This window comes from Oncorhynchus nerka, linkage group LG12 (assembly GCF_034236695.1).
Source record: "Oncorhynchus nerka isolate Pitt River linkage group LG12, Oner_Uvic_2.0, whole genome shotgun sequence".
Taxonomy (NCBI): Eukaryota; Metazoa; Chordata; class Actinopteri; order Salmoniformes; family Salmonidae; genus Oncorhynchus; species Oncorhynchus nerka.
In genome coordinates, this window is record NC_088407.1 from 56,436,534 (window position 1) to 56,453,854 (window position 17,321).

General features: G+C 42.8%; 1 protein-coding gene across 1 annotated transcript in view; it reads right to left on the minus strand.

Annotated features, from left to right (window-relative positions):
- LOC115138404 (centrosomal protein kizuna) overlaps positions 1-17,321 on the minus strand; it is a 37,528-nt gene that overhangs the window by 14,401 nt on the left and 5,806 nt on the right. The window contains 10 exon segments of the mRNA XM_029675221.2: positions 2,432-2,498; positions 2,775-2,855; positions 4,153-4,215; positions 4,734-4,896; positions 10,346-10,496; positions 11,769-11,933; positions 12,593-12,712; positions 15,968-16,274; positions 16,488-16,808; positions 16,811-17,096. Coding sequence (XP_029531081.2) covers positions 2,432-2,498; positions 2,775-2,855; positions 4,153-4,215; positions 4,734-4,896; positions 10,346-10,496; positions 11,769-11,933; positions 12,593-12,712; positions 15,968-16,274; positions 16,488-16,808; positions 16,811-17,096 — 1,724 coding nt within the window.

A 17,321-nucleotide genomic window follows, 5' to 3' on the forward strand; every position in this document is an offset into this window, starting at 1 on the left:
TCCAAGGGAACGCTCCACACTAATTGTCAAGTCAAGGTTTTTGTCAAGCAGGAAGAAGGCATCACAACCACATCACTCACTGATTACTGGAGAGGGAGAGATCACCTATGTTTTCTTTTTCAGTGTGAGAATCTTTTCTTAGATCAAGGCCAGGCCCCAAAAAACAAAAACAAAATAGGAAAAAAAGCCAAGAAAATATAAAAACAAGAAAGGAAAAGGAACATCTGAAATGCCTACAGTAAAACAAAGAAAAACATCACAATGAATCTTGCACAACAGGAAGCAGTGGCATGCACCCCCAGACAAAGGGGAACAAGTAGTCTTTACATGGAGTGCAGCTGCTTATTAAGTCTCACTCCTTGCATTATTGCTTTCATCCCCACTCAACCACAAAGTGATTTTTCTTTACCACTCACAATGGCAGCAAAAGATTTCTAATGGATGAATCCTTAATAAACTGTTGTTGCAGCTCAGTCTGCTTGGCCGTGACTTATAATACAATAAACAGCACATTCTATACTCTGAAAAACACTGTGGAGGAGAGAGAAAAATACTGAATATGAAAGACCTTGATTCTCTCCAATGCCATAATAGTGAAATGAGCACATATAAATGTGTTAAGAGTATTTCTTTGCATCTTGTATCGAATGCGCGTATTTAATCTGTAAAGCTTATTAAAGGCAGTCATTGCTATGCAAAGAGGCACCCAGCGCTTTTCTCTTGCTTTTCAGCAGAGTGTAGTGTTTGGCCAATAGGACTGCCCCCCCCCCGCCTCTCATTCTGCATTCATAACATGCAACATTTGCACAATGCATCTCTCAAAGGCTCCTGAATAGAGGACCGTAATACTCATGTAAACAACTGCAAACCAATTACTTAATGAATCAGGCCCACACATAATGAGGAGCCATACAAAGGCCTATAAATGCATTTTTTTTGTACCAAAGCCTCTGCTTTAAACTACAATCCCTCAGCTGTAGTCTAGGCTTAACTGGGAAATCATAATTATTGTCTAAGACAACAGAGAGGAAGCCATTTTTTGAGTCCAGCCACAGAGTCGTTTGATGTCACTCATCAGCTCACTGACAAAATAAAGCTAATCATCTTTTTTTTTTTTTTTAAAGGATGAAGTAGAGGGGAAGAGAGGAAAATACATAAGGACAGGGTGAGAGAGGAATAGAGAAAGGGGGAAAGAGATGGGGAGAGAGACATTGAGATAGGGAAAGACGTGGCAGAGCATGCTGCAGTGTTATGCTTCTGTTCAAGTGCAGGGTTTCCAGACCACTTGTAGAAGCAATAAAGCGCAAGAAGTGACTGTGGTAAGTGGAATGCTTAAAACGGAAGCATCCGGGGGTGGAGAATCACAGAGGTGCAGGAAAGAGGTGCGATGGTGACCGCTCTTAGCTGTCGCTCTACAACAGATCACTCCTCCCCTGACCAGAATAGGTGTCAAGCATGCAAAACTAGTCATTAGTCTCATTTCAATAATATATGCACAGGACCAACACGGCCACAGTGGCCAATCAGAGTGGTGTGATTCTCTCCATTTCCTCGACATTTACATGTGTTTTATCGCCTTCCCATGCTCCTTAATGACAGTGGAGACAGAGCGATCAGAGGGTCTGGAGTCTGAAATTGGCTCATGTTTATTAAAGAGGTATAGTCATTGGGCTGGCACTGGCAGACAGTAGCGCCTCAATAGAACTGGGCCATTATGCCCTTCCCTCTGCTAATAGGTAGACTGAGAGACCCGCTGGCCTGGCCAGGGAGACGCACACTTTGGGCCCTTGTGTCAGCGTGGTGCCCAGTAATCACATGAAATCAGAGAAGATTATTCCTCATAACGTTTACCCAGCCATTACCTTCCCAAATGGGCTCCCGGTGAAGAGCTGCTCTGAGGACCTACAATTGCAGATTTTGATGAAGTCGTGTTGATATTCAAATGTGTGAAAAACATGCAGCTATTCAGACGTTCTTTTCCTACCACTCAACACTTTGATTTGAGCAGCCTAAATGCAATTCAGGATGTGGGGAAGCTCTGGAAATGAAGGGATGTGTCATCTTAAAACTCCTCCTTGTAAGTCTTCTTTTCAAAACAGTTGTTTCTGATTTTCTATTTATTGAAACACAGTTTGTACACATAGTGCAAACCATTTGGGGTCAGATTGGATTTTCCAAACTAGTTTAGTTGGCAACGGTCTGGTTTTATTGCTAGCCTCCTAAAACAAAAACCCAATAAATAGTGAGAGCAGGCTTTAGGCTTGATAACAGTCTGGCCTTTTGTTTTCATGCACAAGTTAATGGGTGGCGCCCCCTTGATCTAATGGAAATTAACAGGGAATTATGAGAGCTACATGCAGATGTACATCATTACCTTTGGTGTCTGGTGGCCTATTTCCATAAAGGGTGTGAAGAAGAACAATGTCCTTACCATGGGTAAGGGTCTTGAGAGGAGCGCTCAACCCTCCCAGTATTCTCTTCATAGCCATCATTTATTCCTTAAAGAGCAAACAAGACAGATCAAACATTTTGACGTGCATCAAATTACACGATAATCTATGTTGTGTATTGACATGTAGGTAAATAGACGGAGAGGAAAAGCACAGAAGACTGACAAAATCAAACCTGTACACAGGGTGGTATTCTTTATACAACACTTGTGCCAATTCTTTATAGAACATAGAACAGTGAGACATATGGTCAGTGTTGACTGATGATTAGGCCACGGTGGCTCGCTGGAGGGGTGGGGTGGTGCAGGCGCTGTCTCCCCTTACCTGACAGATCCTCCTCGTCTCCAGAGCTCTGCTGCCTCGCCTGCGTGGCAGACTGTTTAAGCAGCTGATATGCTTTTGTCTCTGTCCCAAAAACACAAAATGTCAGAGTTAAATATTGACTCAAGGCCCAGGTTTCCAACTTTCAGAGGCTGTGTGTTTGATGAGACAACACGCTGGCTCTTTGGGCCTTCTGATGAACAGTGGGTCAAAACACAGCGCAGGGCAGGCTAAGCTGTGTATTTAAGCAGTGTGCATACACACGCCAAGGGGAGTAACAGTTTCCACGACACCATAACCACCCTCCACCTTATCTCTGTATCAGGTTGGCAGGCACCCCAACTCGGAAGAGAGAGATTTTCTTTCAATAAAACACTAACTACTTCCATATACAGTGGATTAGGTCTGATATTTGAGAACTACACAGGCTTTACAATCTATAGAGCAGCTAGCTGTATGTCATAAATGACCAATTGTCTCAAGTTGATGACACTAACACACTACGGTAAATCGAAACATAAAAGCGTTATATCTGGTCGTTTTAATCCAAGTTCAGGCCAGGGGTCGAGTTTACGCATCCAAGCGTGCTAGCCATAGGCAAGAATCCTTTGAACTCTGTGGGCCACAAATGTATGTTTGGCCTTCCAGAAATGATGAAACAATGGAACATTTGTATGCCAAATATATCTAAGTATCTGTCCATTGTAGTTGTCTTGTTTGTCAAATCGTTTGCTCGGACTAACAAGTGCATGTCACTTTGAGCATTTACAGCCACACATTATTAACTCATTACCTTTGGTTGCCCAGCAGTGGCTCCAGCCATGAAACTGGACTGGAAATGTTTCTTTTCAAAACAATATTTTTATTTTAATTAGTTGTGAGTTGAAACTGGACTAGTTCTGTGGTCCTGCGTCCTTGGGGGTGTTCCACACATGAAACGCCCAGTAGGAAATCCCATAGCCTAGTGTAATAAGAAATCATTTTGAATTTCTGAGATTCTGGCTGTGGACTAGTACACAGGCCGCTTTCAGATCCCGTCTTTTCAAGTCTGCTGCTGCACAGCATTGTTTATAAGATAATGAGAACCAATGACAGATCTTTGGCTACACCCCGGTGTCCTGACAATTAAACAGCTGCATTATGCGGGGCGCGAATTATCAATTTGGCCTCGGATCTGCTCTGGCCGGCTGAAAACACGCACAGTTTCTCCAATATAATTAGAGGAACTGCACAGCTCTTCAGGTGGGACTTTGACCCCAGATTCACCTTGATCATCCTACCACAGCCATCCATTTAAAAAGAGCCCATTATCGGCTGCTGTGGGAGGAAAACAAACGGCACACAAGAACTCTGAATGCAGGGCTCGGTACTGCCTTTTTACCTTTAATAGGAATACTTTCCACGGGGCTCTCGTCTTGGCTGTCCTCTTCACCACTTTGTAGTCCTGTAAAAGAAAGGGAGGCCCACACAGAGCTCAGAGACAGGGGGAGGCTAGGCTGGGACTCTGGGTTTCCCTTTGTCTGAATAGAAGGCCCTATGAAGACTGAGGCTGCCAGGGATTCAGAAAGAGGCCTATGGTGAAAGTGTTGCAATTCTTTGTCATATGGGGGAAGTTTCCTTTCAGTGCAGCGATTGCTCATACTTAACAGAAATGGCACCATTCTACAAACGCTCACATCCCAACCTCTCTGTCTCACTGGGCAATTACCGACTTTCCTCAGTTTGAAATGTTGTGTAAACTTAAGTTGCAGTATGTGCAAATTACTTCTGATTAGAATTTTTTCAGTCTAAAAACATTCGCATCATTGGACAGGGTCATAATCACAACTTCCCTCGTTAGCTTTAGTCTTGAGGCTGGCTATACAGTTTCATTATCATAACCGAGTGATGCATCACTACAAAGGAGTAGCACATTAGCTAACAACTGCCCATACCGAAATGGTGAAAGAGAGGGATAATGACCTTGCATCCCTGAGGCGCCGTGCTCCTGAGAAGGTCTGGCTGGTTGGACCTCCGCAACGCTGTCGTTGAGGAACGAGGGAAGGCCACAAGATGAAGACTCACTCTCCACCGAGGGGCACTCCTCACTGGACCGGGACAGAAGTGTCCTCAGCAGCACTTTGGCCTGCAACCATGGCAAATTAAAACCACATTATAACTGCTCCCACATTGTGACGGGAGTGTCAAATTGAACTCCTAACGACTAAACAAGTAATCTACCCAGGCCTGGCTGTGGTACAGAGTACTGCACACATCCTGACAAAGAAAATAACTAGAAATTCTCTCTGGTTTAAGCAAAAGAGATTATCCTCTCTCTCTTTCTACTCTCCCTCCCTCCCTCACACACACTCCTCTCATCCATGAGATTAGACAAGTGCCTAAAGAACGCAATCATCCTCGCGTTAACGTGAAATGCGTTAAGTTATCTCCACTTGGCGGAGAGGATTGAGACAAACTGCTCTCTTCCTTCCTCTCAACTTATCTCCCGGGAGACGAGGACACACACAATTAAGAAGAGCTGCTCCATGTGAGGAGGAGGAGGAGGGAGATGGACACGGTGATTCCATTCACCGTATCAAACCAGCCATCATCATCATCATCTGAGCGATAGGCCCTCTCTTGTCTTCAAAGCCTGCCTCTCGGCTCAGACGGCCCTTCACAACTTTTAATGAGCGTTAATATGAAGGGGAAGATCAGGACGATTTAGAAACAGACAAACCTGTACAATATTAGTTGTGATCGGCAGGTCATCGGCAGACTGATAGCGTGTACAGGCTTTCATATCCTGAGAGGAGAACAAACACCCAATCTGATCTTTTCTTCCTACTCAACACTCACAATCCAAAATGTCCTGATCCCTCCTCGTGATATTTCTCTTTTTAAATATATTCCAAATGCACCACGTAGTGGAGAGAGCTCTCACAAACCACTGCAATTGAAATATCAATGAATGCAACGGTTGGCCCTTCAATATTCAAAGGGTCTCTGAGTGTGCATGCGAGATGCATGCTCCCGTTGGTCACAGAGTGGTGAAGGCTGTGTGGCAAGACGTGAATGGAAATTCTGTTTGGGCTCGTGTGTGAGAATGAAGGAGAATAAGCTGTTGTGTGGGTTTGTGAGAGGGGGCAAGAGAGAGAGAGAGGGGGGGCGAGAGAGAGAAATAGAGAGGGGGCGAGAGAGAGAAAGAGAGAGAGGTTTACACTCAGGCTCTTCCTGATGCGCTTGGACATGGTGATCAGGATTGCGGCACCTCTCTTCTCTTTGTCAGTCATATTTTTAAGAGCCTCTACAGCCTCGCAAGAACCAGAGCTAAAATGTTAGCAGCTTTTTCAGGAGATTGGACACATAAGATTGTTATTTTTTAAAACTGATTTATATTGAAAGAAAGAAAGAAATATTCCCTACTCAATCAAATGTTAAGAGATTCATCTGTACAGACCTACTCATTGATTTGTGATACAGTTACAGTCAGAAGTTTACATACAGTGGGGCAAAAAAGTATTTAGTCAGCCACCAATTGTGCAAGTTCTCCCACTTAAAAAGATGAGAGAGGTCTGTAATTTTCATTATAGGTACACTTCAACTATGACAGACAAAATGATCCAGAAAATCACATTGTAGGATTTTTAATGAATTTATTTGCAAATTATGGTGGAAAATTCCAGAAAATGATGTCATGGCTTTAGAAGCTTCTGATAGGCTAATTGACATAATTTCAGTCAATTGGAGGTGTACCTGTGGATGTATTTCAAGGCCTACCTTCAAACTCAGTGCCTCTTTGCTTGACATCATGGGAAATTTTAAAGAAATCAGCCAAGACCTCAGAAAAATTATTTGCAGACCTCTACAAGTCTGGTTCATCCTTGGGAGCAATTTCCAAACGCCTGAAGGTACCACGTTCATCTGTACAAACAAAAGTATACAAGTATAAACACCATGGGACCACGCATCCGTCATACCACTCAGGAAGGAGACGCGTTCTGTCTCCTAGAGATGAACATACTTTGGTGCGAAAAGTGCAAATTAATCCCGGAACAGCAAAGGACCTTGTGAAGATGCTGGAGGAAACAGATACAAAAGTATCTATATCCACAGTAAAAACCAGTCCTATAATCGACATAACCTGAAAGGCCTCTCAGCAAGGAAGAAGCCACTGCTCCAAAACCGCCATACAAAAGTCAGACTACGGTTAGCAACTGCACATTGGGACAAAGATCGTACTTTCTGGAGAAATGTCCTCTGGTCTGATGAAACAAAAAATAGAATTGTTTGGCCATAATGACCATCGTTATGTTTGGAGGAAAAAGGGGGAGGCTTGCAAGCCGAAGAATGGATGTTGGCCTGGTGGGACGCTAGCGTCCCACATACTCTAGAGAAGACATCAGTCAGGAAGTTAAAGCTTGGTCGCAAATGGGCCTTCCAAATGGACAATGACCCCAAGCATACTTCCAAAGTTGTGGCAGAATGACTTAAGGACAACAAAGTCAAGGTATTGGAGTAGAGTTCGACAAAGTTTATGATTTTTCAACGCCGATACCGATTATTGGAGGACCAAAAAAGCCGATACCGATTAATTGGCCAATTTTTATTTAATTATTTGTAATAATGACAATTACAACAATACTGAATGTACACTTATTTGAACTTAATATAAAACAGCAATAAAATCAATTTAGCCTCAAATAAATAATGAAACATGTTCAATTTGGTTTAAATAATGCAAAAACAAAAGTGTTGGATAAGAAAGTGAAAGTGCAATATGTGCCATGTAAGAAAGCTAACGTTTAAGTTCCTTGCTCAGAACATATGAAAGCTGGTGGTTCCTTTTAACATGAGTATTCAATATTCCCAGGTAAGAAGTTTTAGGTTTTAGTTATTATAGGACTATTTCTCTCTAACATTTGTATTTCATATACCTTTGACTATTGTATGTTCTTATAGGCACGTTAGTATTGCCAGTGTAACAGTATAGCTTCCGTCCCTCTCCTCGCCCCTACCTGGCCTTGAACCAGGAACACATCGACAACAGCTACCCTCGAAGCAGCGTTACCCATGCAGAGCAAGGGGAATAACTACTCCAACTCTCAAGAGCGAGTGACTTTTGAAACGCTATTAGCGAGCACCCCGCTAACTAGCTAGCCATTTCACATCGGTTACAGCAGCCTAATCTCGGGAGTTGATGGGCTTGAAGTTTTAAACAGCGCAATGCTTGAAGCACAGCAAAGAGCTGGCAAAATGCACGAAAGTGCTGTTTGAATGAATGCTTAACAGCCTGCTGGTGCCTACCATCGCTCAGTCAGACGGCATTATCAAATCATAGACTTAATTAATACATAATAACACACAGAAATACGAGCCTTAGGTCATTAATATGGTCGAACCCGGAAACTATCATCTAAAAAACAAGACGTTTATTCTTTCAGTGAAATACAGAACCGTTCTGTATTCTATCTAACGGGTGGCATCCATCAGTCTAAATATTGCTGTTACATTGCACAACCTTCAATGTTATGTCATAATTACGTAGAATTCTGGCAAATTAGGCAGCCCAAACTGTTGCATATAACCTGACTCTGCATGCAATGAACGCAAGAGAAGTGACACAATTTCACCAGGTTAATATTGCCTGCTAACCTGGATTTCTTTTAGCTAAATATGCAGGTTTAAAAATATATACTTCCGTGTATTGATTTTAAGAAAGGCATTGATGTTTAAGTACACATTGTAGCAATGACAGTCCTTTTTCGCAAATACGCACCGCATCGATTATATGCGACGCAGGACACGCTAGATAAACTAGTAATATCATCAACCATGTGTAGTTAACTAGTGATTATGATTTTTATAAGACAAGTTTAATGCTAGCTAGCAACTTACCTTGGCTTACTGCATTCGCGTAACAGGTAGGCTCCTCGTGGAGTGCAATGAGAAGCAGGTGGTTAGAGCGTTGGACTAGTTAACAATAAGGTTGCAAGATTGAATCCCCGAGCTGACAAGGTATTAGTATCGGCCAAATCGATGTCCAAAAATACAGATTTCCGATTGTTATGAAAACTTGAAATCGGCCTTAATTAATCGGTCGACCTCTATATTGGAGTGGCCATCACAAAGCCCTGACCTCAATCCTATAGAAAATGTGTGGGCAGAACTGAAAAAGCGTGTGCGAGCAAGGAGGCCTACAAACCTGACTCAGTTACACCAGTTCTGTCAGGAGGAATGAGCCAAAATTCAGCCAACTTATTATGGGAAGCTTGTGGAAGGCTACTCAAAACGTTTGACCCAAGTTAAACAATTTAAAGGCAATGCTACCAAATACTAATTGAGTGTATGTAAACTTCTGACCCACTGGGAATGTGATGAAAGAAATAAAAGTTGAAATCAAACATTTTCTCTACTATTATTCTGACATTTCACGTTCTTAAAATAAAGTGGTGATCCTAACGGACCTAAGACAGGGAATTTTTACGAGGATTAAATGTCAGAAATTGTGAAAAACTGAGTTTAAATGTATTTGACCAAGGTGTATGTAAACTTTCCGACTTCAACTGTACATGTGTCAAATTAACAATGACAACCCTGAGCACACAAACAAAGAAAGCAACAGAGGATTCAGGAAGGAAGATGAGTAGCAATGATGGTACCTTACTCTTATCTCAATCTTTCACCCTCTGTGGGCCTGGTGAATAGTCTCATTTCATGGCCGGTTTAATTGGGCATGCTCTGCTGCAAGGTCAATGAGTAGGGAATTTCAAAGACTCCCGCCTCTGTTGTGAAGAAGGTCTAATGGCTGCCTCATTCACGTGGGCCTGGGCCACAGCAATACTTCAGCTAATAACAAATTAAAGGCCTGTGTTTTTCAGGACAATAAGCCACAGGATGAAAGGAGTCTGGGCAGAGCCTGTTATTTGCGATTAGCACATGGGTCAGAGTTTCCTTTGGCCAAGGTCACCCTGTGTAGCAATCTGACGAACGGGAAGCACTACATTTCACACACACACAAAGTGTGAGTCTGTCTGTACAGATGTTTTATCCGGGTCTCCTGAGTGGCGCAGCAGTCGAAGGCACTCTGCATCGCAGTGCTAGAGGCGGAACTACAGACCCGGGTCACAACCGGACGTGATCGGGTGTCCCAATGGGCGGCGCACAATTGGCCCAGCGTTGTCCGGGTTAGGGGAGGGTTTGGCTGGGGCCTTTACTTGGCTCATCGCGCTCTAGCAACTCCTTGTGGCGGGCCTGGAGCCTGCAGGCTGACCTCGATCATCAGGCGAATGGTGTTTCCTCCGAAACATTGGTGCAGCTGGCTTCAAAGTGAAGCGGGCGGGTGTTAAGAAGCGCGGTTTGGCGGGTCATGTTTCAGAGAACGCATGACTCAACCTTCGCCTCCCGAGCCCTTTGGAGTTTGCAGTGATGAGACAAGATCGAAAATAGAAAAAGGGGTTAAAAAAAATCTAAATAATAATAAAATAAAGAAATAAGTATATCCTTGTAATGCATGACATGTTCTTCCTGTGCATGACAGAGTATGTACTGTAAGAAAAGGTACTGTCCCTTGAAGTGTATTGTGAGATGCATACCGTGGCACTATAGGAGGCGTTGTATGGCAGCAGCAGTGGAGTGAACAGCTGGACGAGGCGCTCGGGGGTGAGGACATGGTAGTCCTTCAGCAAAAGGGCGTGCTTGAACCAGCGATCCCACAGAGGAGCAGCATCAGGGGGGAGACGGGAGCTGCAGCATGGAGGACACGATGTACCGTGAGCGAGGATCACAGGCTTGTATCTTACCACAGTAAGATACAACATAAACATACTTTATTACAGTGAGAGAATGCATTTATACATATACTGTCCATCTATATAGTGTAAACACTCCAAATATAAACAATTATGGAGTTGGGTCATTCATGCATGTAATGGTGAGAAAGAAAAACTCAATGGAAAGAAACACACAAGGTGTGCCGAATGAAAAGGTAGTGTAGTTTGACATCTTGATATATTGACCAAAGTTGGCTTATTTTATATTTGTGAATTGAAGTTAACCTAATGACACATAAGTTGGCTACATACTGAGAAAAGGTCAAGCGACCACAGTAGGGTATAAAAGATACTGTATCTCAAGACACTTTCTTTTTGCCTGAATACAATAAGGTATTCAGGCATAGCAGAGCTTGGAGCTATGGTTCAAAATGGAGCTCCTCATTATCAAAAGAAACCAGTCACAGATAGGGCATTTCATTTGCTCATGACATTCACACACACACAGAGTTACTGCTTGAGGTAACACCAATGACCTTTACATTTGTGGAGGATGGAGATGTGTTCACGGACATTCAATTCAAATCTCAACCTGTTCTAAATATGTGCTTCCCCTCTCCTCTGAACTCCAATCAAACCTTCAAGAAAAATGCACAGGAACTAATCTGCTCTTTGTCTGAAAAGTGGAATTCATCTTTGAATCGGTTCACTTTTCATTTGGACGGTGAGATTGTCTATTGGACTCGGTCACTTTTAGAGCACTGATATCTCTGCTCAATGACTCCATTATAGCTCACATTTATTACATGAGCAGAGTTGAAAATGTTCCCGTCTTGACTCACTCAGACTTGATGGAATATTTAGCAAATATAATACTAAGGTACCCTGAAGCAGCAACACAAGACCAATTGAAGGATTTTTCTACCTGGGGTTTTACAGCACATTGCTAAATAATTATCAAGTAATTATCCAAAAATAATATCAAAAGCAATTAATAATTTTCTCTAGAAAAACAAAAGGACGCAAAGGAGAAAATAAACATTCTGTACATGAAGGCTCAATTTCAAAGGGTCGTAACATTACTGACCAGCATGAACCTGAAGATCATTTTAACTGCCTCACCTAACACACACTTCTATATACGATTGAAAAGAAATGCATCAAATTATAAATTTTCAAAACAGTGCCATCAAAAAAAAAAAAAAAAAAAAAAACTTATCTGGTGCAGAGTTCAAAGAAGCCTTACCTTATTTTCCTGGGCTCAGTGGTGGACCAGTTGGAGCTAACTAGCTCTTCGGGTAACAGGCAACCCATTGACATGGTCCATGACAACCTCTGAAGCTGGTGAAGGACGACTGCTCCACATGCATCAAGGTCCTCTCCATTCAAGCCTGCCCTGGCGTTACAAAGGCTGACGAATATATAGAGCGGAGTGAGCCATCGCCATGGAACCCGGGGCTCAGCCTAGCAGCCCACAGGTCAGGAGTATAGAGCACAGCAGCTGTTCTCAGTACACCCCATGTTAGGGATGAGCCCCAACACACACAAGCCCCAAACACATAGCAAAGGCCACAGCAAGAGACAAACACACACAATCCACCGTCTGACAACCAGGTGACAGTAGTTCTGATCATTCTGGCAAAAAGGCAAGAAGTTGGGAATGTTATTTCCTTCCCTGCTATTCTACTGCAAACACTTATTGATAATAAAACATTTGTATCTTTATCATCTTGTACAAAAATGTAATATATTTAGAAAAGTGTTCACTTTCGTTTCAAATGACACATAGCCAGTGCATTTCAATGACTCCCAAATGCCAAGAGGACCATAATTCAGCAGCAAAGTGTGGTTACTATGACAATCCTGTGTCTTTGAAAAACCCTTAGAAACCAAGATGTGCTGCAAGAGCATTGTTGGTGCCAAGTGATGACACTTAATTTAAAGTGAGAGCCCTTGGCGGCAGGTTGATACATTTTCCCCAGATCCATGAACACTGGTTGATAATGAAAATAATTGCAGCCAAACTCAAGGCAAAGACCAAAATCGTTTCTAAATACGGAAAGAGCTTACCTGATCACTTTATTGCGTTTGCTATCGCCAAGTGACGAGACACAGTACACACTTCTTTCTCCTCTGTGGAATCGTTGTTCGATGCTCTCCAGTAGATGGAAGAATCCCTCCATGGACAGTCTGAAAGAACATGTATATCAAATGAAGACACAGAAACAAAAAGTCTGACTGGATTTGAACCATACATGTTTACAGATTTTTCCTCTCTCTGTGTGTGTTTAAGGGGTCAAGGCACTATGGTAGCATTTGTATTGACTGACATGTTAACCAATGTCAGAGATGGGCCTTCAACCATTCAATTCGATGTCAATTGATGCGGAGTGAATACCAGGCAGGAAAATAAAGTGCCTCAGCACTGGGTACACAGCTAATAAACTGAGGGATTAGGAGCATAGAACAAAACTGTTCTTGTGTCTCATTTCAATATAACAGGGGCCTGGAAATTATTATAGAAAAAAATTAATTTCATCCATATTCGGACAGCTAACATAGCCCAACCTCCCAACAATAAAAAACCCAAGATGATTTCTTTTGGTGAGAGATTTACACTTTAATCTGGCCATGTGAGGCTGTAAAATGAGAAATGGGTGCCTAATGCATGTGGATTGGGGGAATCCATCTCTTTCTTGAGCATTAAGCTCTGGGTGGCCCTCATTGAATTCCCCAGAAACCCCAGCCGAGATCCTGAGCCCCCCAACATAAAAGGGGCAAAAAGAATGTATGACAATCTATAATGGGCTCCGGGGTTAGAGGTCAGCAAACAATTGCTCCTTCCCTTTTGCAGGTTGTTTCCTGGTAACATCCTGATTAAGCTGGCAGCTTGAATTATATCCATGACATGTAGTGCACCATCCATCTGCGCTAAGTCCTCTTCAATGCAGCTGAAGTAGCATGGGTAAAAGCTCTGCCTTTTTTCCTCCCGTCAGCGTGGGCCTTGAAATTGTCATCAACTTACTCTACATTTTATTTGTCAGTGCTCTTCAAAAAGGGACCTTTTAACTAAAAAAAAGGGACTTAGTTGTGTGCACCAAACCTCTCCGTATTGTTGTGAGGGCTTCATCGCGAGGTCTCATACCACACGTTTGGTGTTGCTGTGTGTGTCTGAGTCTCGACATCATCAGGAGTGTATTATTAGTAAGGATGGAAGGGGGGGGGGGGGTCAGCCTCTGGCGAGTGATATAACACTGACACTGTGTACAGTAGAGATTTCACCATGATTTCCTCAAATGTAATGGTCTCAACATGAGTGATTGGTGTCAGATCACTTTCAGGGCATTTCTTTCACACACAAAGAAAAGGGAAAATGCTGGAAAATACTCATAGTTGTATCAAATGGAGAGACCTGGTTAAACAAATAACACTGTACAATAATTCTCACTATTAAACGGTTGTATGTGAGAGTACACAATAACCAGTCAATTCAGACTAACCAGTACAATCCAGACAGCCTTTGTCCATTTGGAACCATTTCTAAGTAATGCCCTTGATTAAGGGGGTTCGTACTCAGACACTTCATATAGCTACAGAATCTCCACATGATTTTTAGAAGAAAAAAAACATCTCACAGCTGACATAGCCATGACGTTGTTGTCTTAACAACAACATAATACAAGTAATTCCCAGTCACCACAAGAGACATTACACAGCATCTTCTAATTATGTACATATTTCCATCGTTAATTTTTTTAAACTACTTTTTATCACTTATTTGTTAATATTAAGATAATTTTACTGCACTAAAGAGAGCTTACAGGTAAGCATTTCACTATCACTGTATCAGTGGGTTTTCTTTTTTACTTGTCATGTTTTGTGTGGACCCAAGAAAGAATAGCTGCTGCTTCTGCAAAAGCTAATGGGGATCCTAAATAAATAAACACCGCATCCCTGTGAAAGACTCCAGCCATTACGATGAGCACTAAAGAAAACCCAAGAGGTTTTCTGTTCTCTACTCCCTCACCCAGGTCACACCAGGGGGAAATATAATGGAATAATGGAATGAATTGCCAACGCTTGTTTTCCTGCCTGGGAGCTGAATGGGAAAAGCGATATAAACTCTAACCTTGACGTTGAGTGAGGCCGCGTGGCACTGGAGACAGGCTGCTCTGAGCTTCACATCAAAGCCCCCCCCCTCATACACAGGGCTCCATGTTAACAATGGAGAGCTCAGATTCTCCCCTCCCCATCGCCGCCACAACCAACCACTCTACAGCTTCTCTAAAGGGCACAGTGGAACATTTAAATAGAGTACACAACATCTAAACAAAAACATTCATTGTTCAGATTCTAAGTACAATAATTTGTCTGTTTTATTTTCATTCCATGTCAAACTTCAACCCTGATACCAAGCAAACAATACATTTTTGTTGTTGTAGCAGATCAAATGTTAAAATAGTTTGGACTGTAAAAAGAAATGCTGTATTTTGGTGGCCTTGGAAAACATTTGTACAATACACATGTACAACTGGAAGATGAGGCCTATGCATTGAGGAATATACACCCATGCATTGCAAAATCTAAATTACAGACAAGCTACAGTTATTTATAAGAAATACCTTTGAGTTTCACCCCCAAACAGTTACTTGTCTACCAACACATATACTGAGAATTATCTTAACACACAGAGGAAAGATGCGTATTATAGCTACGTCTATAGCCTGCCATCAGACTTTTTTCAGAGGACAGGAAAGATCTGGATTAATGGACAGAAATTGTCACTCCGTTCACTGTGCAAGCCATCACAAGCCATCCTTAAAATCAGAGGACACCAAGCGCTGGATTTCTTAGTGTGAGTGCCTGTCCACATGCCCACCCTCCAGAACACTCTATGGAGCCACAAATGTCCTCCTCCACTGAGACTTCCTGAGGTCTCCCAAGCAGAAAATTGCTCTGTTACAGCATTATCTTGGATTAAGGCAATAATGTTTGTCACGGGTCCTAAACCCTCCCTATAAGGTGCACTGGGGCTAAAGCGGATGCTGCTGAGAAGAAGTGAGTGCGGTGGGTCGTGTGGAGCGGGACTCCCACCATCCTCTCTGGCGGCTACAGATGTGGCGCAAGTCAACTGTCTTGAGCAGAATCCCCAGTGCAGCTTAACTATCCTGCAGCCCAGTTCAGCTTGGCCACTCTGGAACATGCTCATGTAAAGCTGTAGCTTCACTGCTTTAGCCTGCCCCTCTGTTTAATTTACTCAACAATAAAACTGAATTAAACAGATTGGCTGGGAGGAAAATGTAGAAAAATGTTTACAAAACCGTGTTTGTTATGATGGCTGACATAAGGGTTTAATTGAATGTCCTCAAATGAATAGACAGCTCTTTCCAGTGCAGTGCAACACTTCACTGAGACCGAAATGTAAAGTACATAACGAACTCCTACCTTTTCAATGGGATTTCTGGAGACGTGAATTCGCTACGTGATTCTGGTCTGTTCCTAGGCTCTGGAGTGTTCAGTGATTGACTGTGAACACTGGCGCTGCGGAGCTCCCTCTCGCTGGGTGGAATAGCACTCCTCTGTGGTGGGCTGTCTGTCCTCCTGGTGTGGCTGGCTGTATGGACTACACCCTCTGGCACCTTTGGAAGCTCAGCCAGGTCAGACTCAGTCAGGGAGGTGGACAGGTCACTACCAATGCTGGTCACTGACAGCTCCATACTGGAACTGGATCTACTAAGGGTTTCACTCTTCTCTAAAAACACATAAACAACAGGCTATTTGAATCCGTGTGTATATGTAGCATTATAAGTCAAAATATATGCATTTCAGCAATTCCTTAAAAGGAACACGTTTCAATCAGATTGCTAAGGAATAAAATACTAGCTAGTACAGTGAAACAACGTACAACATACAGAGTCGGGATATCTTCTGGCATTTAATATCTCTCAGTAATAAGATCACCAACCTGGCACATCTTGAGATTCTTTTCCCAAGTCAGTTTGAGGCAGTGATCTTTGCAGAACTCTCTCCACATCTTCTTTTATGCTCTCCTGATGACCAGACCCTCTACCCAGAGTGTATTCTGCAGGTGAATTCCTGTCCCACATATGGCTGATAGTGCTGGGCGATGGGCTATTCTTCTCAGGCCTCGTCAAGGTCACCCGAGGTGAAGTCAGTTGTTCATCACCTCCAAAAGGCACGCCGGCGCTGGCTGTTAAGGTACGAACAGATGGAACCACTGCAGCCGTCCTTTCATGTTTGTCACACAAATTACAGCCGTCGGGGGATCGTTTGAGCCTGAAATGTCAACTGATAAAGACGCTCCGCTGTCGGCAACGACCTCTCTGGAAACTTTGGAGTCATTCGAAAGGCCACTTTGCAGGCATTCCGAGGCATGTGATGGATGATTTGGTGAATGACGCTCCGCTTGTCGTAAGTGTATACTTGCGGTGGCATCTTCAGCCGCGGAACTTCTGGAGGTCTGGCGACCCATGAAGATTACAGATGGTTGGCGTAAACCCCTGGCCCGTGGTGAGGGGGACTCACCCTGAGGATGGCAATTCAACAAATCTCCCTGAAAAACAGGAAACAATTTTTAAAAAAAGGTAACCCATTCACGGTTACTCAATGTCAAATAGCAAAATGTTTATCAAAAGCAATGCGTTTTGGAGATCATATCTAGGGATGTATTGTGTAACTCCAGTTAAATTGACTGCTAATTCATATCATTATGCTCAAATCATATCCCCAAGAGCAACATTTTTTTCTTGTCACAGTCCACATTCCAATTTGAGCAATG